The 22,037-nt window shown below is 51.5% G+C and overlaps 1 protein-coding gene across 7 annotated transcripts in view; it reads left to right on the top strand.

The window, feature by feature from the left end:
- Positions 1-22,037, top strand: part of trmt1 (tRNA methyltransferase 1) — a 37,969-nt gene that overhangs the window by 13,698 nt on the left and 2,234 nt on the right. For 3 of the 7 annotated variants that reach the window (XM_085971826.1, XM_085971832.1, XM_085971829.1), the window contains 12 exons: positions 6,487-6,674; positions 7,911-8,026; positions 8,538-8,650; positions 10,178-10,326; positions 11,468-11,551; positions 13,778-13,847; positions 16,765-16,899; positions 18,306-18,391; positions 18,578-18,686; positions 18,907-18,983; positions 20,683-20,802; positions 21,790-21,904. In XM_085971826.1, the coding sequence (XP_085827952.1) occupies positions 6,487-6,674; positions 7,911-8,026; positions 8,538-8,650; positions 10,178-10,326; positions 11,468-11,551; positions 13,778-13,847; positions 16,765-16,899; positions 18,306-18,391; positions 18,578-18,686; positions 18,907-18,983; positions 20,683-20,802; positions 21,790-21,904 (1,362 nt within the window). Of the gene's footprint in view, positions 1-112; positions 2,096-6,486; positions 6,675-7,910; positions 8,027-8,537; positions 8,651-10,177; positions 10,327-11,467; positions 11,552-13,777; positions 13,848-16,764; positions 16,900-18,305; positions 18,392-18,577; positions 18,687-18,906; positions 18,984-20,682; positions 20,803-21,789; positions 21,905-22,037 lie in introns of those variants that run through there. The other 4 variants (XM_085971825.1, XM_085971830.1, XM_085971831.1 and 1 more) reach the window with 4 other exon arrangements.

Raw genomic sequence — 22,037 nt, 5'->3', positions numbered from 1 at the left:
TCAACGATATGTTCTCAATCTTAGAAAATACTGGAAATACTCAGCAGGTCCCAGGCAGCATCTGTGGAGAGAGAAACAGAGGCAACGTTTCAGGTCGATGACCCTTCGCCAGAACATTGACCTGAAGCGTTAACTCTGTTTCTCTCTCCACAGATGCTGCCTGACCTGCGGACTATTTCCATAATTTTCTGGGGTTTTTTATACCCGATTTACAGCATCCGCAGTATTTTTTTTTGCTCTGAATCATAGACCAGCTTTCCTATTGGTGCAGTTGCATGTTTCAATCAGACAACGTTTGCAGGAAGGCGGGCTGATGTGAGGAGCAGCATTAAGTGCTGCAGGGCCCTGGTGCTGTGCTGGGGGAGGTTGGAGGGATGATGCATTTGAATATGAAGCAAAATCATTAGCTTTAGTTAGATGGTGCCAGCTGTATTGCGCTGATTCCTGTGGAGCAACTGAAAGACCAGGAGATGGATCAGCTCGTTTAGCGTTAAGTTTACAGCTTCCCTGATGCAATGGGTTTAGAAACGCTACCTGGGACAGAGCAGGAGATCGGTGGTTCCATCCTTGGTCTCTGCTGCAGTAGCTCATCTCACTCGAGGTATTGGTGGGGGCTCGAATGGCTTCACTGCCCCTCGGCTAAGGATGGGGGGGGTGAAAAGAAGTACCAGCCCAGACTCTGTTCCTCACTGTTGGCCAGTGTCCTCACTGCTGCAAAGGCGGCTTTGGCCATCAGGCGAGGCCAGGATTTGCCTGTGCTGTGATGGCTCTCGAGCCAAATAGCTTGGCAGCGGTCACTGTCTTCTCTTGCGTTTGGGTGAGTGTAATGAAATCTGTTTGTCTTGCCTGTATTCGTTTTGCACTCATGTATATTACCCTCCCCCACACGGTGTATAGTTTCACTTCCTCTTTCCTGACTAACCTGGAAGGTTCCAGGTCTTGGCTCTTGGCTCCGCCCCTGACTTCTCTTACTTAAAAGATCTCAGGATCTGTATGACTCATTCCTGTGAGCCAGTCGGTGTGTTGAGATGTTAGCTCTGATCTTAGTGATTAAAAGCCAACTTGTTAAAGTCTATAACTTCTAGTTTTGTGGTTATTGAAGGCACATCAATTTTAATCACTAAAGAATACTAGGATGGGTCGACTCCTAAAACCAGAGCGTCTGGACTTGGATCCACATTCTGCTGAAGCATCAAATCAATTTGGACACTGGCTCAAATGCTTCGAACTCTTCGCGAGGGCCTCATCCGCTAGCGAGGTAGATAAACTGAGTCTACTGACTACTCGCGTTAATCATCGGATTTATTCGTTCATCTGGGACGCCACCTCTTACACGGAGGCCATCACTATCCTGAAGGCCCAATACCAGAGGCCAGTAAACGAAGTGTACGCCAGACATCTGCTGGCTACACGCAGGCAGCGACCTGAGGAATCAATGGACGATTTCTTACAGGGCCTAAAGGACTTGGTCCGGGACTGTAACTGCAAGGCCGTGACGGCCAACGTGTACTCTGACGAATTGGTCCGCGATTCCTTCATCACGGGCCTCAAATCGAATTATATCCGGCAGAGACTGCTGGAGAAGGAGGTCCTGGACTTAAAAAAGGCAGTGGCCACTGCGCGATCGCTGGACGTGGCCCAGAAAAACTCTGACTGTTATTCTTCCGGCCATGCGGCCCTCACCGCCTCGTGTGCGCCGAGCGGGCCGCCATCTTGGAATCAGCCATCTTTCCCATCCAGGTCTCAGACCAGCTCTACACCGCCGGAGTCCCCACACAGAAGTTCACCCAGGAGTCCTACTACAGCGGCAATGTCTCGAGGCCCGAAATGCTACTTCTGCGGCCAGGCCAAGCACCCCAGACAACGATGCCCAGCGAAGGACGCTACATGCTTCAAATGTAAGAAAAAGGGGCATTTTAGCAAAGTCTGCAGGGGGAATCCGATTTCCAACTCCGTCACCGCCTCGTGCGTGCCGCCATCTTGGGATCCGCCATCTTTTCCCGACTCAACGGCCGCCCAGGGCCCAACAGTGGCTTCGATCACGGTGGATCAATCCAGGCCACACCCGTTGACAAAATCTATGATGGACATACAGGTAAACGGGAATTTAACAAAATGTTTAATTGACTGTGGGAGTACCGAGAGTTTTATCCACCCTAGCCTGGTACGGCGGCACTCATTAACGGTAACCCCTACACGGAGCAGAATTGCTATGGCTGCTAAGCCCCACACTTTGGACATTTTGGGCTACTGTGTGGTAACACTGACTGTAAAAGGCACGGACTACAAGGATTTTAAACTCCTCGTGATGCCAGAACTCTGTGTTAATGTAATCTTGGGCCTGGACTTCCAGTGCCACCACGAAAGTGTCACGCTAGCATATGGCGGGTCCCAGCCGCCACTCACAGTCTGTGGCCTATCAACCTTAAAAATCAGCCCGCCCTCTTTATTCGCTAATCTCGCTCCGAACTGTAGGCCCATAGCGACCAAAAGTAGACGGTACAGTCTGGAAGACAGACACTTTATCAAGGCGGAAGTGGACAGACTCCTGCGGGAAGGCATTATTGAATGCAGTACCAGTCCGTGGCGTGCCCAAGTAGTCATAGTTAAAAATAGCGAAAAGAAACGGATGGTAATTGACTACAGCCAGACTGTTAATATTTATACCCAGCTGGACGCCTACCCTTTACCCCACATATCAGAAATGGTCAACCAGATTGCGCAATACCGAGTCTTCTCGACTATCGACCTCAAATCCGCGTATCACCAGCTCCCCATTAGAACGGAGGACCGCCCATACACCGCCTTTGAGGCGAACGGACGCCTCTACCATTTTCTCAGAGTGCCCTTCGGGGTAACAAATGGGGTCTCGGTCTTCCAACGTGAGATGGACCGCATGGTTGACGAGAATAAACTACAAGCTACCTACCCCTATCTGGACAATGTCACTATCTGCGGGCACAACCAGCAAGACCACGATCTAAATCTTGCGAGATTTTTAAAAACTGCCCTAAAGCTGAATCTAACCTACAATGAAGACAAATGTGTCTTCAACACAACCCGTCTCTGTATCCTCGGCTGTGTGGTGGAAGATGGGGTAATTGGACCGGACCCTGACCGATTACGCCCCCTAAAGGAACTGCCCCTGCCACACAATCCCAAAGCTTTAAAAAGGTGCCTGGGATTTTTTTCGTATTATGCCCAATGGGTGCCCAATTACTCTGATAAGGTCCGACCCCTCATTAAATCGACGTCCTTCCCACTATCAGCTGAAGCTCGGGAGGCTTTCACCAGTATCAAACAGGACATTGAAAGGGCTGCACTGTGTGCAATGGACGAAAGCATTCCCTTTCAAGTCGAAAGCGATGCGTCAGACTTTGCCTTAGCTGCGACCCTCAATCAGGCTGGGAGACCTGTGGCCTTCTTCTCCCGAACCCTTCAGGGACCTGAAATCAGGCACTCTTCTGTCGAGAAGGAGGCACAGGCTATAGTGGAGGCAGTGCGGCACTGGAGACACTACCTAGCCGGCAAACGTTTCACCCTGCTCACCGACCAGCGGTCGGTGGCTTTCATGTTTAATAACAAACAAAGGGGGAAAATCAAGAATGACAAAATACTCAGGTGGAGGATCGAACTATCCACGTTCGACTATGATATTATGTACAGGCCGGGAGCCCTTAATGAACCCCCAGACGCCCTATCGCGGGGAATGTGTGCCAGCATTCATACGGACAAATTACAGGCTCTCCACAACGACCTCTGTCACCCAGGGGTCACCCGACTATACCATTTTATAAAGTCCCGCAATCTGCCCCACTCCATCGAGGAGGTCAGGGCAATGACCAGAGCCTGCCGCATCTGTGCGGAATGCAAGCCTCGTTTCTACAGGCCTGACCGTGCACACCTTATCAAAGCCACACGGCCATTCGAGCGCCTAAGCCTGGACTTCAAGGGACCCCTTCCCTCTGCCGACCGTAACGTATACTTCCTCAATATTATCGATGAATATTCCCGCTTCCCCTTCGCCATTCCCTGCCCAGACATGACCAGTGCCACGGTCATCAAGTGTCTCTGTAATCTATTCTGCATGTTTGGCATGCCGAACTACATACACAGCGATAGGGGGACGTCATTTATGAGTGACGAACTGTGCCAGTTCTTGCTCTCAAAGGGGATAGCCACTAGCAGAACCACTAGCTACAACCCCCGGGGTAATGGGCAAGTGGAAAGGGAGAATGCTACTGTTTGGAAGGCTGTCACGTTAGCCTTAAAGTCAAAAGGCCTTCCGACCTCCCGCTGGCAGGAAGTCCTCCCAGACGTGCTCCACTCCATAAGGTCTCTGTTATGTACAGCCACTAACGCTACCCCTCACGAAAAGATGTTCGTTTTCCCCCGGAAATCCACCTCGGGCATATCTCTACCCGCGTGGCTGACGTCTCCGGGGACAGTACTATTGCGGAAGCACGTGAGAGGCCATAAAACGGACCCCCTTGTGGAAAAGGTACAGCTCCTCCATGCAAACCCTCAGTACGCCTATATCGAATACTCTGACAGGCGAGAGGACACTGTTTCCATAAAAGACCTCGCTCCCTCGGGGAGCGGAGAGAACGATGAGAGACTACCCGAGGAAGACCTACACCAAAAAGAGACAGGACGCCCAGAGGTATCAATACCCAACTTTAACCTGGAGGACACTGCAGATAACCTGGAAGACACTGCGGAGGCCCGGACAGCGGAGGAACCAGAATCCACTCCCCTAGAGGCACCCCAACCGGCTTTGCGCCGATCACTGAGAACCGCAAAACCTCCTGACAGACTCACTTATACCAACTTTTAAGAAACATCACCCCGATGGACTAAATCTAAAGAAGGGGTGAATGTAATGAAATCTGTTTGTCTTGCCTGTATTCGTTTTGCACTCATGTATATTACCCTCCCCCACACGGTGTATAGTTTCACTTCCTCTTTCCTGACTAACCTGGAAGGTTCCAGGTCTTGGCTCTTGGCTCCGCCCCTGACTTCTCTTACTTAAAGATCTCAGGATCTGTATGACTCATTCCTGTGAGCCAGTCGGTGTGTTGAGTAGTTAGCTCTGATCTTAGTGATTAAAAGCCAACTTGTTAAAGTCTATAACTTCTAGTTTTGTGGTTATTGAAGGCACATCAGTGAGGTACTGCCAGTGCTGCGCTGAGCCCCATAGTTTCTTTTTTAACCACATCAGTAATTTCTGCTTACTGTACAAGGCCATCGCAGGGGTAGCTTGAGGTAGCAGTGGCGTGACAGTGAGGACCAGGTCAGACAGGAGTGCTCCTGGGAGGGGCACGGATGTTGCTTTGAACGGGGGAGGAATAGAAAGAAAGACTTGCATTTATATAGCGCCTTTCACGACCACCGGACGCCTCAAAGCGCTTTACAGCCAATGAAGTACTTTTTGAAGTTAGTCACTGTTGTAATGTAGGAAACGCGGCAGCCAATTTATGCACAGCAAGCTCCCACAAACAGCAGCGTGATAATGACCAGATCATCTGTTTGTTTTTTTTTGTTATGTTGATTGAGGGATAAATATTGGCCAGGACACCGGAGAGAACTCCCCTGCTCTTCTTCGAAATAGTGCGTGGAATCTTTTACGTCTCATCCGAAAGACGGCACCTCCGACAGTGCAGCAATCCCTCAGCACCGCACTGGAGTGTCAGCCTAGATTTATGTGCTCAGGTCCCAGGAGTGGGCCTTGAACCCACAACCATCTGACTCCGAGGCGAGTGTGCTGCCCACTGAGCCACAGGCTGACACTATATAGGGCAATAGTGCTCCTGAATAAGGGGTAGTGTGACTGGGATGAGGGAAGAAAGCGTGTCTCTGTGAATGGGGAAAACTTTAGTGTGCAGCTGGTCACTGATGCATTCTGGATATTAGGAAAAGGGTCTGTTAAATTTTTTGATTTTGCTAAAGACCGGCCTGATATTATTTTCAAATGGGTTGTGGGCTGCTGGCCTTGAGAATCCCACCAGAATGTAGTTGTATGTGCCCCTGCCTCCGGGGAATTTAAATTCAGTTAAATAAATAAATCTGGAATAAAAAGCTAGTGTCAGTAATGGTGACCATGAAACTACTGGATTGTCGTAAAAACCCATCTGGTTCACTAATGTCCTTTAGGGAAGGAAATCTGCCATCTTTACCCGGTCTGGCCGATCTGTGACTCCAGACCCCCACAGCAATGGGCTGACTCTTGACCGCCCTCTGAGATGGCCACTAGCGAGACACTCGGTTGTACCAAAATCCGCTACGAAGAAGTATATCACACGGACTGCAGCGGTTCAAGAAGGTGGCTCACCACCACCACCTTCTCGAGGGCAACTAGGGTCGGGCAATAAAATGCTGGCCTCGCCAGCGACGCCCACATTCTCTGAAAGAATGTTTTTAAAAATGTCTAACCCTTGCGCGCTGTCTGTGTAGCCTCTGTTTTATTGAGTCTCATTCTGTGCGCAGGAAGGGATCCGTGTACTGGAAGGATTGGCAGCATCCGGGCTCCGCTCCATCCGATTCGCCAAGGAGGTCCCCGGGATTCACAGTATCGTGGCAAATGACTTTTCCTCAAAAGCGGTGGATCTAATGAAGAGAAACATTGAGCTTAACGGCGTGGGGCACATGGTAACCACTAGCTTGGCAGATGCAAGGTACAGTGTAGGTGCTTTTTTTTTTTAAGGGGGCTTGTTAAGTGGAGGAGTGAAAGATCTTTCATTGCTTGCACCCAGCGTCAGTATCAAGGATTCTTGTGTCGGGTAAGATGCAGGGTCATAAAGAAAGAGCTTGGATTTCTACAGTGTCTTTCACCGCATCGGGACGTCCCAAAGCACTTTACATCCAGGGAAGTACTTTTGAAGTGTAGTCACTGTTGTAATGTAGGAAACGCGGCAGCCAATTTGTGCACAGCAAGACCCCACAAACAGCATATTTTACTGGTGCTGGTGGAGGCTAAATATTGGCCAGGACACACGGGAGAACTCCCCTGCTCCTCTTCTCAATAATGCCATAGGATCTTTTACGTCCACCTGAGAGAGCAGACGAGGCCTCAGGTTAACGTCTCATCCAGAGGACGGCAGCTCCGACAGTGTAGTACTCCCTCAGTACTGCCCCTCCGACAGTGCGGCGCTCCCTCGGTACTGCCCCTCCGACAGTGCGGCGCTCCCTCGGTACTGCCCCTCCGACAGTGCGGCGCTCCCTCGGTACTGCCCCTCCGACAGTGCGGCGCTCCCTCGGTACTGCCCCTCCGACAGTGCGGCGCTCCCTCGGTACTGCCCCTCCGACAGTGCGGCGCTCCCTCGGTACTGCCCCTCCGACAGTGCGGCGCTCCCTCGGTACTGCCCCTCCGACAGTGCGGCGCTCCCTCGGTACTGCCCCTCCGACAGTGCGGCGCTCCCTCGGTACTGCCCCTCCGACAGTGCGGCGCTCCCTCGGTACTGCCCCTCCGACAGTGCGGCGCTCCCTCGGTACTGCCCCTCCGACAGTGCGGCGCTCCCTCGGTACTGCACTGGGAGTGTCAGCCTGGATTTTGCAGACTTGAACCCACAACCTTCTGACTCCGACGAGGGTGCTGCCCACTGAGCAAAGACTACCATGAGTCAGCATCTCCAGAGGAAGGGGGGAGGAAACTTTAAAAGGTAAAAGAGAATAAGAAGGATATCAAATTAGCTGCAGTTCTCTAACTATTAGATTCGTAGACCGTACTGCTGATTAACACTTTACCTTTTCCAAGGATTGTTTGGATCCTGTTGCAGTAGCTTCTTTTCACCCTTGTGCTTTTTCCATCTGCTGTTTGTTAAATTTAACAAAGAACCTTTGACCGATGTGATGTGTGAATCTCTGGTGAATACTAACCGGGGAGAGGGGGGGCTCTCCGGCTCTCTCCTCAGCATGCTCCTGTACGAGTCCAAGAGGAGACGGGAACGGTTTGACGTGATTGACCTGGATCCCTACGGAAGCCCGTCGCAGTTCATCGACGCAACCGTTCAAGCAGTCAGTGATGGAGGTGAGGTAGAGCGGAGAGTGCCCAATTAGAATCTTTAAATACAGGGGGGGGGGGGGGGCGGGGCGGGGGGGGGGGGGCATTGAAATGTTAGGAGCCCCTCGCGTTAAAGGGGTGTGGTGGGGGAAGGGGTGCTTTGTGTGTGTCTTGGGCTTGTGCAGCTAGTCGCTAAGTCTCGCAGCCCGGCCAGCATTCCCCTGGGGGAGGGTGCCTGTTGCAGTCTGGATAGCGCTGCCCCGCGAGGTGGGATTCTTGTAGCCTGGATGCTGTTGCTGGGTGGGGAATCTTAATGCATTTAAGCATTTCTTTTTCACCAGCATTTCTCTCCCTAAGCCTAATGTCCACCTCCTGGGCAGTGGGGAGCATTCCATGTTCCATTAACCCACTGCGTAAAGACAGAACTGTCGGTGTTTGCCTGGCTCAGTTGAGCCAGGGGAGGGAGGGTACGGCTTCACTTGAATGTTTTGGAGGATCAGAGCGAGTATGAATAACAAAACCTTGCGTGTCTTTTCAGGGCTCCTCTGTGTGACGTGTACGGACATGGCGGTGATGGCCGGGAACAGCGGGGAGACCTGTTACAGCAAGTACGGAGCCATGTCGCTCAAATCAAAGTTCTGTCACGAAATGGTGAGCTTCAGCCAATTCCGGGCCCCTGCAATTCCAGCAAGTGTCGGGAGGGCGGGGAAATCATCGGGAAGAGATTGCCGATTCGGGAAAGCACTTGGGGACGGGCAGGAAGAGAGCAGAGTCGAGGAGGCATTCAGCGCGTTGGGGCGGGGTGGTGTGGAGAGCTCTAGATACTTGTGATTTATTCCCACTACCTTCCCCTCCCGAGGCGCTGGGATACAAGTACACAGGCACCTCAAGTCTGCATTCTTCATGTGAATCGTTAATATTGAAGGGACTGTTTAACCGTCGTAGCCGGGCCCAGTCCTGTCATTGCTCGACACACACAAGTTACTTAATGGTGATCAGTGGCAGCAACCCTGCCTGATTCCAGCGCGCTGGAGCGATGCGGGTGACGCGAGTGTCTGTGTGCGATCTCCCGCCCGATGTCTGCCGAAACGTGTGTAGCGTCACATTGCCCGCATGGGGTGGGCCAACCTGACACGGCAGGGCCAACCTGAAATGGCAGTGCCAACCTTGGTGCCAGTGGTGCCCAGGTTTATCTCTGCTGTTGGCAGCACGTGGGTGGGGTGTCGCGTATACATCAGGTGGTTTACCCCCTGCCCCCCCCCCCCCCCGCGATGCTGAATCCTGGTCCCTCTGTCTCTTGCCACTGGAAGTAACCCTGGAAATGGGGGTTCATAGCTGGTTCTGAAAGCGAGGCACAGAATCGAGCCTGGGAAAGGAAAGCCCTTCTCTCGTTGCCTGGACACTGCAGTCCAATAGTGAAGCAGCTTGGCAGGTTTTGTTGTAAGGCGCTATATAAATGTAAGAATACTGGACTGTGCACAGTTCTGGTCTCCATATTATAAAAAGGATATAGTGGCACTGGAGACGGTTCAAAAAAAGATCCACAAGGATGATGCCAGGACCGGGAGGTTCTACCTATCAGGAGAGATTGAACAGGCTGGGGCTCTTGTCTCTAGAAAAGAGAAGGCCGAGGGGTGACCTGATCGAGGTCTTTAAGATTATGAAGGAGTTTGATAGGGTAGATGTAGAGAAGATGTTGTGGGGGGGGGAGACCAAAATAGGGGCCATAAATATAAGATAGTCACTGAGGAATTCAGAACAAACTTCTTTACCCAGAGAGTGGTGAGAATGTGGAACTCGCTACCACAGGAAGAGGTTGAGACGAATAACATCGATGGATTTAAGGAGAAGCTCGATAAACACCTGAGGGAGAAAGGAATAGAAGGATATGTTGATGGGGTGAGATGAAGTAGGGTGGGAGGAGGCTCGTGTGGAGCAGAAACACCGGCACGGACCAGTTGGGCTGAATGGCCTTTGTGCTGTGCATTCTATGTAAAGGATTATCAAGCTCCTAGCACTGGTTACAGAGCTGTTGGCCTGGGAGTTAAGTTGCCCGGCAACCCTCTTAGTGGGGAGTGACTGAAAAAATGGAATACAGTATATAGATTTTTTTTTTTAGTTAAGTGACACGTTGTGTCTCTCCCTGTCTCAAAACCTGGCCTCGTTCCTCCCCCGCAGGCTCTACGCATCATTCTGCACAACTTGGACCTGCGTGCGAACTGCTACCAGCGATACATCGTCCCTGTCCTCTCCGTCAGTGTCGACTTCTACATCCGAGTGTTTGTGCGGGTGTTCATGGGGCAGGCTATGGTTAAAGCCTCTGCCAGGTACGGTAACTGGGTGAGGAGGCCCAATCAATCTGCTCGATGTAGGCGGCTGTGCAATTTGTACCTAATTCATTTTTTTTGAAAAAAGACTAGTCAATTGCCGTTCAGTTTCCATTTTCTATTTGCCTATTGGATGGAGTTGAGCATGAATACCAATCCTGTGGCTCCAGCCTTTACTGTGCATCTCTGACTCGCTTAAATTGTTGGATTTTAGATACCCCCACTCCCATGAAGGTGCTGACTCTCCCTGGGGATCGGCCTCACTGTTACACGCTTCCCTTTGTACAGCATCCAAGTGGCCATTCTGACTCTGCCAGTGAGTGTTGGGTGTTTTCAGACCCACTGATGTGGGGGTTGAGACGAACATCACAGCTGACCCTGACCCTGTCCTCGGCCCACGTTCACGCCAACGGATCAGAGCCATACTCAATAAATCTGTGTCAAGTGAAGGCCCGTTCCGCCCAACTCTCTTCTTGGCCATGAGCTGGGACAGTGTGAGCACAGTCCCGAGTGCGAATGGGTCCACAGCACAAACTTCTCTCTCTGGCTTTAGTTGACAACTTCACTCGAAGAAGAAGCCACCAGAAATCTGCCGTCCTTACCCGGTCTGGCCTATATGTGACTCCAGACCCAAAGCGATGTGGTTGACTTTTAGTTGTCCTCTGAAATGGCCTAGCAAGCCACTCCATTCTACCAAACCGTGGGAGCACCTTCACCACACGGACTGCAACGGTTCAAGAAGGCGGCTCACCACCACCTTCTCGAGGGCAATTCGGGATGGGCAATAAATGCCGGCCTTGCCAGCGACGCCCACATCCCAGGAACTAATAAATAATAAAAAAATGAATGGCTGGAGGAGAGCTGGAATATCAGTGGCACAGTAAAGTCAGTCTTTTCTAAATCAAGGTTAGGAGATCCTGCTTCCTTTTTCTCTCCGCTCTCCCTGGAGAATAATTAACCGTAAGCAGTATAATTGCAGTAGTTTTTTATTGATAAATCACAGTGTCCGACTCAGTAACTCCCGAACCAGTTCTCCATCTGACGTGTTCAGAGGGGGAAATAATAATTGATTTATGTCTCAAAGTTTTGAGCGTGACCTGGAGGCTGCTGTATGTCTGAGAGTTGTGATTCTCTGTTGCAGTAAGCAGGCCCTGGTGTATAACTGTGTGGGCTGTGGCTCCTTCCACATTCAGAGGATGGGCAAAATGATCCACCACGGCAAAAAGTAAGCGACTGTTTCTCTTTGTAAAGTAGTTATGCGATGTCGTCCATTTTATTTTGTTTCGCTCTTGTCGATCTCCTATTGGTTAGGGCCGGATCCCAGCGACAGTAGAATGCTCTAGGCTGCAGAGTACTGATGCTGCTCAGTCACTCCGCTCGGCCAAGAGAGATCTTTCCGAGGCCCCGTCTGCCCGCTCGGGCGGATGCAAAAGATCCCATGGCCACTAACCAAAGAAGAGCAGGGGAGTTCTCCCTGGTGTCCTGGCACAATAACATCACTAAAACAGATTATCTGCTCATTATCACATTGCTGTTTGTGGGAGCTTGCTGTGTGCAATTTCTCTTATCGTGTTTCCTACATTACAACAGTGACTACACTTCAAAAAGTACTTCATTGGATGTAAAGCCCTTTGGAAAGGTGCTATAGAAATGCAAGTTCATTCATTCTTGCCCATGGTGGATGAGTCCAACTTTGACTCAACCGCTTTGGTTACTGAGGACCGTGGCAGGGTGTGATCAAGTAGATTAGTCTGTCCTTGATAACTCTTTGATAAAACAACTATTCTTAGTGACTGAAAAGTTGCCCGGCAAAATAAATACCAACCGTGATTTGCCCGTGTGCTAATGTTCAGTTTCAGAGTTTATTCTCGTGTCCGCCGTGGCTCAGTGGGCAGCACTCTCGCCTCTGAGTCAGAAGGGTATAGGTTCAAGTCCCACTCCAGGGACTGGAGCACAAAAATCTGGGCTGACACTCCCAGTGCAGTACTGAGGGAGCGCCGCACTGTTGGAGGGTCAGTACTGAGGGAGCGCCGCACTGTCGGAGGGGCAGTACTGAGGGAGTGCTGCACTGTCGGAGGGGCAGTACTGAGGGAGCGCCGCACTGTCAGAGGGGCCAGTGTCTGAGTCTGCAACAGTGATTACACTCCAAAAAGTACTTCATTGGCTGTGAAGTCATAGAAACATAGAAGATAGGAGCAGGAGTAGGCCATTCGGCCCCTCGAGCCTGCTCCGCCATTCAATGTGATCATGGCTGATCATCCAAATTCAGTACCCGGTCCCTGCTTTCTCCCCATACCCCTTGATCCCTTTAGCCTTAAGAAATATATCCAACTCCTTCTTGAATATATTTAATGTATTGGCCTCTACTGCCTTCTGTGGTAGAGAATTCCACAGGTTCACCACTCTCTGGGTGAAGAAATTCCTCCTCATCTCAGTCCTAAATGGCCTACCCCTTATCCTTAGACTATGACCCCTGGTTCTGGACTCCCCGACCATCGGGAACATCCTTCCCGCATCTAGTCTGTCCAGTCCTGTCAGAATTTTATAAGTTTCAATGAGATCCCCTCTCATTCTTCTAAACTCCAGCGAGTACAAGCCCAATCGACCCAATCTCTCCTCATACGTCATTCCTGCCATCCCAGGTATCAGCCTGGTGAATCTTCGCTGAACTCCTTCCATGGCAAGAACATCCTTCCTCAGATAAGGTGACCAAAACTGCACACAATACTCAAGATGTGGTCTCACCAAGGCCCTGTACAACTGCAGCAAGACATCCTTGTTCCTGTACTCAAACCCTCTTGCTACGAAGGCCAACATACCATTTGCCTTCTTAACCGCCTGCTGCACCTGCATGCTTACCTTCAGCGACTGGTGCACAAGAACACCCAGGTCTCGTTGCACTTGCCCTTCTCCCAATCTATTGCCATTCAGATAATAATCTGCCTTCCTGTTTTTGCCACCAAAGTGGATAACCTCGCATTTATCCACGTTATATTGCATCTGCCATGCTTTTGCCCAATCACCCAACCTGTCCAAATCGTACTGGAGTTTCTCGGCATCCTCCTCACAGCACACACGCCCACCCAGCTTTGTGTCGTCTGCAAATTTGGAGATATTACATCTAATTCCCTCGTCTAGATCATTAATATATATTGTGAATAGCTAGGGTCCAAGGACCGATCCCTGCGGTACCCCACTAGTCACTGCCTGCCACTCGGAAAAAGAGCCGTTTATTCCAACTCTTTGCTTCCTGTCTGCCAACCAGTTCTCTATCCAAGTCAATACCTTGCCACCAATCCCATGTGCCTTAACTTTACACGCTAATCTCTTATGCGGGACCTTATCAGAAGCCTTCTGAAAGTCCAAATACGCCACATCCACTGGTTGTGAAAGGCGCTGTAGAAATGCAAGCCTTTTCTAGTAACCTGGGTTGAACTTTATTTTTTTCCAGCTACAAATACACAGCGAGCTCAGGGCCGCCGGTGGGAGCAGAGTGTGAGCATTGCTGGCAGAGACACCAGGTAAGGGGGCGGGCAATTCCGCAATTCATTCCTTTCTGTTAGTTTCTGCCCCCTCTCCCCCGTCTCTCCATACTGCTTCCCCACAGCCCCCCCGACTACTCGCCCACCGTTCCAGAACCAAGAGACTGTGACACTGCCGAATTCAGATCTTTGCCAAAGTTGCCATCATCAGCCATTAGGATGTGAGTGAGAGTTGCTCAGGTCCCCCCTCGGAACAGGGCTGGGGGGAGAGAAAGAGAGAGACATCTCTGAAAGGTGCCTCTTTAGATAAACTCTGAGAGGGAAGGAGCTGGCTTTGTAGAGACTCTGGGAGTACCTGTTTGGTGCAGCGTCTGTCTCTGTCTGGGTGGTGCAGTGTCAGTCTGTCTCTGTCTGGGTGGTGCAGTGTCTGTCTCTGTCTGGGTGGTGCAGTGTCAGTCTGTCTCTGTCTGGGTGGTGCAGTGTCAGTCTGTCTCTGTCTGGGTGGTGCAGTGTCTGTCTGTCTCTGTCTGGGTGGTGCAGTGTCAGTCTGTCTCTGTCTGGGTGGTGCAGTGTCTGTCTGGCTGGTGCAGTGTCTGTCTGTCTGGGTGGTGCAGTGTCTGTCTGGGTGGTGCAGCGTCAGTCTGTCTCTGGGTGGTGCAGTGTCTGTCTGTCTGGCTGATGCAGTGTCTGTCTGGTGCAGTGTTGATGCAGACTCCCTACAGTCCTGGTAGGCACTTTATTAATTAAAGGAAAATCAATCATTCTAAAATGGGATAAAACTCACAATCTCAGTTGAGAACAGATCCTCGTAGCTCTCTGACGTTCCGTGATAGACAAAAACTGGCTGACTTGGATAAAAACAACTTGCATTGATATAGCACCCTTAACATAGTAAAACATCCCAAGCATCAGAAACTCACGAGAATCGAGCTTTAAAGCTCAGTTTCCATCCCTACCAGAATGAAGGAATTTCTATGGATGTGCTGGGCACCTGTTCTAACCCAGTGTGTACAGCGGACCCAGGGTAATCGGTGTGGCTCGGTTACTGTGCTGCTAGTTACTCCAGCTTCGAGGTGACACCCTGACAAAAACATGGAGGCGGCTCCCCTGCTCACTGTGGAACTAAACCTTACAGGACAAGAAGACCCCTTGTCCATTCACCGCTCTGTGCTGGATTAGCTGGTCTTCGCTGAGCTCGCAGTAAGGCTGTTACAATTGTTCGTTCTGGTCCTGATTGATAAGGAGACTCTTGTGTGAGTTGGTGCTTATGTGGTGGTTGTTTACAGTCGACGCTCCCGTTAAGTTGCGAGGTCCCGTGCAGGCCGCGGTCTGGAGGTCCCGCGCAGGCCGCTCACCGGCTTTTATATAGAAGAAACCGCTCATGCGCGGAAATTTGAATGGGCCACGCAGCCACTTAAAGGGACCACGCACAAAAAAAGTAATTAGTGGGAACATTGTTTACAATGTGTGGCTGTTAGAGCGGTGTGATCAGCTGTTTTCATAGAACGACCTTCCACCATTCCAGCCTGCACTAATAAATCCAATAGGGAAATAAGGCGAAATCTCTTTACCCAGAGAGTGGTTAGAATGTGGAACTCGCTACCACAGGAAGTGGTTGAGGCAAATAGCATAGATGCTTTCAAAAGGAAACTAGACGAGTACATGAGAGAAAAGGGAATAGAACGATACGCTGAAAGGCTGAGACGAGGTGGCTGGAATGGGAGGAGACTGGTGTGGGGTATAAACACCAGCACAGACTAGTTCGGGCCGAATGGCCTGTTTCTGTGCTGTATATTCTACGTAATTACACTAAACACAACCATCTCAAAGCAGAACACTAATTAATGTGGAAATGTTATATCAAAGTTGACCTCAAAGATAATAAACTATAGACTCTGAAATGTTCACATACTATGACCAACGTTCCCAGTCATTTTTTTTGGCCACGCGCAGCCCCTTTACTAGGCTGTGCGACCCATTCAAAAGTCTGCGCAATGCACGGTTTTTTCCAATTTGAAAGCCACCTCACCTGCTGCGCGGGACCCCTGGAGCACTGCCCGGCCACACAGCTTAAAGGGAAACTTGACTAACTACCTGAGACTAACTGTCAGTGTACCAACCAACTCGCTGGGTATTTGTGATATTCTCCCACAGTATTGTGGTTTACCACTAAACTTGTCTAGGTGTGTGTTAATGTTCTTCAAATTTGAATGCCTAGCGGTTGCTGTGATACTAGGAGTCCTGACGATATTACACTTGGACAACTTGTGCGCTCCACTTCCTCGCTTGCGTATTGTCAGCCCTGGTTCAGTGGGAGAATCCTCGCCTCTTTAGTCAGAAGGCTGTGCATCCATTGTGTGCATGTAGACGTAGAGAAGATGTTTCCACTTGTGGGGGAGTTTAAAACTAGGGGCCATAAATATAAAATAGTCAAGGAATTCAGGAGAAACTTCTTTACCCAGAGAGTGGTGAGAATGTGGAACTCGCTGCCACAGGGAGTGGTTGAAGCGAATAGTATAGATGCATTTAAGGGGAAGCTGGATAAACACGTGAGGGAGCAAGGAACAGGAGGATATGCTGGTTCGGTGGGAGGAGGCTCATTTGGAGCATGAACACCGGCACGGACCAGTTGGGCCGAATGGCCTGTTTCTGTGCTGTAGATTCTATGTACTATCCAATGACTCCTGCTAGTAATTGAGTGTGCGCGTATGTTGAGTGAGGACAGAATCGGGCTCAGCTGTGAAGCTCTTTGTGGTCAAATAGCCAGCTGGCACGTACATGGGGCAAAGTACTAATGATTGGTTGGCACCTGTGGAATCGAACCCCAAATGAGCCAGCAGAGATGAGGGTGGTCTGGAACTGGAAGAGGGAAAAGAGAGCTGCGTGCGTGAAGGTGTGTGCTCACTGGGGAAGGATTTTCTGTAGGTGTACGCTGATGTTTCTATTCTGGTTCCAGCTCGGTGGCCCAATCTGGGCTGAACCAATCCATGACCAGGGTTTCATCAAGAGAGTCCTCGAATCGGTGGAACACAGCCCACAGCGCTTCAAGACCTCAGACAGGATACTGGGCATGCTCAGCATGGTCACAGAGGTGAGCTCGCCGAGTGTTCTTTTTTGGGATGAAGGACCAAGTCCTGAGGAGCAGGACCCCAGTTGGGCAGAATAGCAAGGGGAAAGCCTGAGTAAATCCACTCCTTGTTGGGTAGGTGACCGCCTTGCATTTATATAGCAGCTCGTCACATCCTCAAACGTCACGTGCCATGAATTACTATTGAAGGGCAGTGACTGTTCTACAGAATGATGCAGATCAGGGGGAGGACATTCAGCCCGTCGTGCCTGTGCCAGCATGTCGGAAAATGCAGCAGCAGTTCCCCCTCTAAGCTGTTTCTTTTCCAGTGTAAACATTTCTAGTATCCTTAGACTTTCCACATGGCCAATCCCATTCACCAACTTGGAACAAACTCTCAACTCCATTCCAGCAACGCCGGGGCCCTGGGAATGGGGAGCAGAGAGTGAGAGAGATACAGGCAACCTCTTGGAGACTGTGCTGACGTGGGGACGTGAGGGAGAGAAGAGGCTGGGAAAAACCAGTCTCGCACTCAACACACAACATTGGGAAGACTGAAGCCATCATCTTCAACAAACTCCGTACCCTCACTGCTGTTTCCATCCCCCTCCCTCGGGCGGCAGAACGAGACTGATTGTGACCTCGGCGTCTTATTCAACCCTGATCAAAGCTTCCAACCCCATTTATTCTCCATCACAAAGACCGCCTACTTCCACCTCCGTAATGTTACCTGCCTCTGCCTCTGCCCCTGCCTCACCGCACCGCTTTCGAAACCCAAGCTTGTTGCCACCTACCCAACTCTTTGGAAAAAAAACCTACAAGCTCAATTATTCCAATGCTCTTCATCCTTCATCCTCTATAAACCTGAGCTCATCCACACCAAGTCTCGCTCCTCCATCACCCTTGCTGATGTACACTGGATCCCTGTCCCCCAACACCACCAGTTAAAGTCTCGTACTCGTGTCTAAATTCCTTCGTGGCCTCGCCCCTCCCTATCTCTCTACAAAGCTCCCACCCCCAACCAGAACCCTCCATTCATCTGATTCTCTGGCCTCTTGTGCAACGCCTGCCCTCCCTTTGCCCATCACTGGCAATTGTGCCTTCAGCCAACTAGATCCTGTCTTCTGGAATTCCCTCCCTAAACTCTCTTCTATCTCCCATCTCCCTCTCCTCGTTTAAGACCCACCCATAAAACCTACCTCTGTGACCAAGCCTTTGGTCACCGCCCCCCTCTCCTATCTCCCTCTTCACCTCGGCTTCCCGTTTTTCTGATGCTGTCTGTGACATTTCTCAATGTTGAAGGTGCCAGTTGTTGTATTGGCTGAAGCGCTGCCCCCATAGCGCGATAGGAAAACTGGCAGATCAGCTCTTGACTGCGTCACGCGATCCATTCATTATAGTTTCACTTCCCATTGGTTTCTCTTTATCAGGAGTTGCCGGACTGCCCGCTCTACCACACCTTGGACCATCTGAGCAGCGTCATCCACTGTAGTACCCCATCCCTCCTGCAGATGAGGTAAGATTATTGGTTTCAGCTTCTCCCCTCCGCCTCTTGAGGATCGCAGTCCAGGGTGTTGGGAGGGGGACTCCCAGCAGCCTGGCTCTGTACTGGGGAGGGCAATGGGGGCTCTTTAATAAGAAGGCAGAACAAACTGGGCCTGCTAAAATGATTTTAATCTCTCTTTATTCCCCCTCCTGTAAGGTCTGCCCTACTACACGCTGGGTATCGTGTGTCCCTCTCACACGCTTGTAAAAACGCTGTTAAAACTGACGCACCATCTTCAGTGATCTGGGATGTCATGAGGAGCTGGGTAAGAGGTGAATCTGTAGGTGTGAGTAACACTTTTGTCGACAGTTAGATGCGAGATACAGTGAAATAAGGAATTGAACACGCTGATGTGTAAAGGTCCGAAAACATGCATGAGCACAGGTCCTCGTGCACTGGATTTTGAGGCGACTGTGTTTTCTGGGCGGTGGGAGGGTTATTTGGGGCGACGAGGGGGTTAATCTGGGCTCTTCTTTCTGCTGCAGGCGAAGATCCACCCAGTGAAGCGAGAGAAGCTGTCAGAGAGCAGTCCCGCCTTTCGCATCCTCAGCAAAGAGCCTGTGTAAGTTGTTGTTAAATTTGAATCCCACTGTCTGGGGCAGAGCTGGGGGAGCCGGGCTCGTACAGACCAGGAAAAGATCTTTTACATCCACCTGGGAGAGCAGACGGGGCCTCGGTTTAACGTCTCATCCGAAAGATGGCCCCTCCGACAGTGCAGCGCTCCCTCAGTACTGTCCCTCCGACAGTGCGGCGCTCCCTCAGTACTGTCCCTCCGACAGTGTGGCGCTCCCTCGGTACTGCCCCTCCGACAGTGCGGCGCTCCCTCAGTACTGCCCCTCCGATAGTGCGGCGCTCCCTCAGTACTGTCCCTCCGACAGTGCGGCGCTCCCTCAGTACTGCCCCTCCGACAGTGTGGCGCTCCCTCAGTACTGCCCCTCCGACAGTGTGGCGCTCCCTCAGTAATGTCCCTCCGACAGTGCGGCGCTCCCTCAGTACTGCCTATCCGACAGTGCGGCGCTCCCTCAGTACTGACCCTCCGACAGTGCGGCGCTCCCTCAGTACTGCCTATCCGACAGTGCGGCGCTCCCTCAGTACTGACCCTCCGACAGTGCGGCGCTCCCTCAGTACTGCCCCTCCGACAGTGCGGCGCTCCCTCAGTATTGCCCCTCCGACAGTGCGGCGCTCCCTCAATACTGCCCCTCCGACAGTGCGGCGCTCCCTCAGTACTGCCCCTCCGACAGTGCGGCGCTCCCTCAGTACTGACCCTCCGACAGTGCGGCGCTCCCTCAGTACTGCCCCTCCGACAGTGCGGCGCTCCCTCAGTACTGCCCCTCCGACAGTGCGGCGCTCCCTCAGTACTGCCCCTCCGACAGTGCAGCGCTCCCTCAGCACTGCACTGGAAGTGTCAGCCTAAATATTTGTGCTCAAATCTCTGGAGTGGGATTTGAACCCACAACCTTCTGACTCAGAGGCGAGGGTGCTGTCCACTGAGCCACTTCCATCAGCTGTAATCATAGCTCACGTGCCTGGCCCGAGATATGTGTTTAAAAGCCCTTCAGTGTGCGCTCTCTAATGCTAGGTTTCTGTACTGTACTGTTGGCAGAATTGTACACCGTCCCACAGCTGGGGCAGGGCCAGTGCTTCGTACAAGTTGGGAGTCTATGGACCCGCCTCCCGAGGGAGATGGTGGAAGCAGTTAGTGTTGATTCATTCAGATGCATATTAGATAGAATTCTTTCAGAAAATAATACTTTGCGCTCCAGTATCTGAGTAATTAGAGACATGAGGTGTGGTGAGTGCAGTGTGCTCGGGAGGAACAGGTGACTTTGGACCTCTGGTGCCCAAAGCTCTCCCCCACTGGGGGTTTCCTCACCTCATGTCTGGGTCTGTTGTAGACTCACTGATTGCGATTGAGCGCTGTGATTGGTCAACAACTCTATTATCGTCGCACCATGGGACTCACAGGATGGGAGAAGGGGAACTAGACGGACCTCAGTCTTGCAATTCCTGTGTTCCTTTGTAGCCGAGGAGTGCTGTAATAACTCTGGCCCCACCCTGACGGAGGCCGAATTGTGTGTGGCTGTTTCATGCTCCTTTTACCAAGTGAATGATCGCGGTTTCTTTGGGATTTATAGGCTTGCCGATTATGCTGGACTCTTCCTTAAGTCCAATTCTTTCAGAATAAGCCAGTTGTATTTCTAGCGACGTAAGCCTCTCCCATTCCAACTGTTTTTTTTTTACACCAACCTTGTGTCTCTCAGTCTGCAGGCTTGCTTCGATATCCGGGAAGATGCAAATCCCAAATCTAGGAAGCAAGGGCTGAAGCGATTCCAGGAAAACCCGGAAGCCAACTGGGGGCCGAAGGCGAGGGCCAGAGCCGGGTAAGATTCTAGCTGGGAACAGGCGGGGTTGGGGGGAACGGGCACGGCGGAGGGGGAACAGGCACAGCGGTGGGGGGGTCGGGGGAATGGGCACGGTGGAGGGGGTGGGGAAACGGGCACAGCGGGGGTGGAGGGGGAGGGGCAGGGGAAACAGGCACGGTGGGGGCGGAGAGGGAAGGTCAATGGTGGTTTTTCACATTACAACAGTGGGCGGGGGGGGGGGAGGTGGTGAAATCACAGCTGCCTTTCAGCCTCCGAGTTCCTTGCTCACAACGGGGCAAGTTGTGATTTACCAGCAAGGCTTGCGATTCTCTCTCTGGGTGTCCCACTGACGCACTCCACTTCCTTACCACTCACCAACCAGGTGGCACGCCCAAGCCATTGTTTATCACTTGCTCCACACCCTGCCTCTCCCTGTACCCGCTCCCGTACCCCTCCGTACCGCAAGAAATGCTTGAGTTGTGAGTTTGCGTGTCCTTAAATGACCGGAGCAGAAGCTGTAGCGAGAGTTGTTTTCATATTTTCACACACTCCCCTTGGAGAAGTGTGTGAAGTAGTGGAAGGATTCACGGGCTTATTAACAGTCTGACCGGCCGCGACGTGAACGCTCCTTCCGTGGCTGTAACCATCTTTTATCCCAGTCGATTGGGGGGTCAGTCCGTTACAGAGGGAGGGTTTTCTGGGCTCCCCCAACTCATACAATGAGGGGGAGGGAGGAGGGGTCACCCACGGGACGTCAACCCAGAATTCTGAGTCGGAGCTCTGGTCTCCACTCGCCAGGACTGTCTGGAGTGGGGATCAAATACGGCACCTTCTGGCTCAGAGGCGCGAATGCTAGCAGTGAGCCCAAGTACACTGAGTGTATCGAGGGGATTGTGTGTGAAGCTGTAACTAACGTTGGTTCCAGGTGTGTGGATGGAGCCTGGGGTTCTCGAATGAAGGCGTTGACTGGATGTGTTAAACGGTTGGTGCTTTATGTCTCTCCAGTGGAGGAATTCTACAACCTCTGGAAGAGAAAAGCAAACGGCTGCAGAATAAACGGAAGCAGAGGCACGAAGATCCGGAGTACGGGAAAAGCATCCCCTGTAAAAAGTTCAGAGAGGTGAGAACGCAAGCTTTGGGTAACGTGGATTTCTTTGGAGCTCAGGCTTGACTAACCCCTGTGTTCACGTCTCTGGGAGGTGCTTGGAGCCAACAGACAGTAGGGCAGGGGGTCTATTGAAAGGGGGTTACAC

Source organism: Somniosus microcephalus, chromosome 31, assembly GCF_052327205.1.
Source record: "Somniosus microcephalus isolate GS21.2 chromosome 31, FLI_Smic_1.0, whole genome shotgun sequence".
In the NCBI taxonomy this organism is placed as follows: Eukaryota; Metazoa; Chordata; class Chondrichthyes; order Squaliformes; family Somniosidae; genus Somniosus; species Somniosus microcephalus.
The sequence above is the reverse complement of the archived record's forward strand: the minus strand, read 5'-3'. Positions and strand labels throughout refer to the sequence as shown.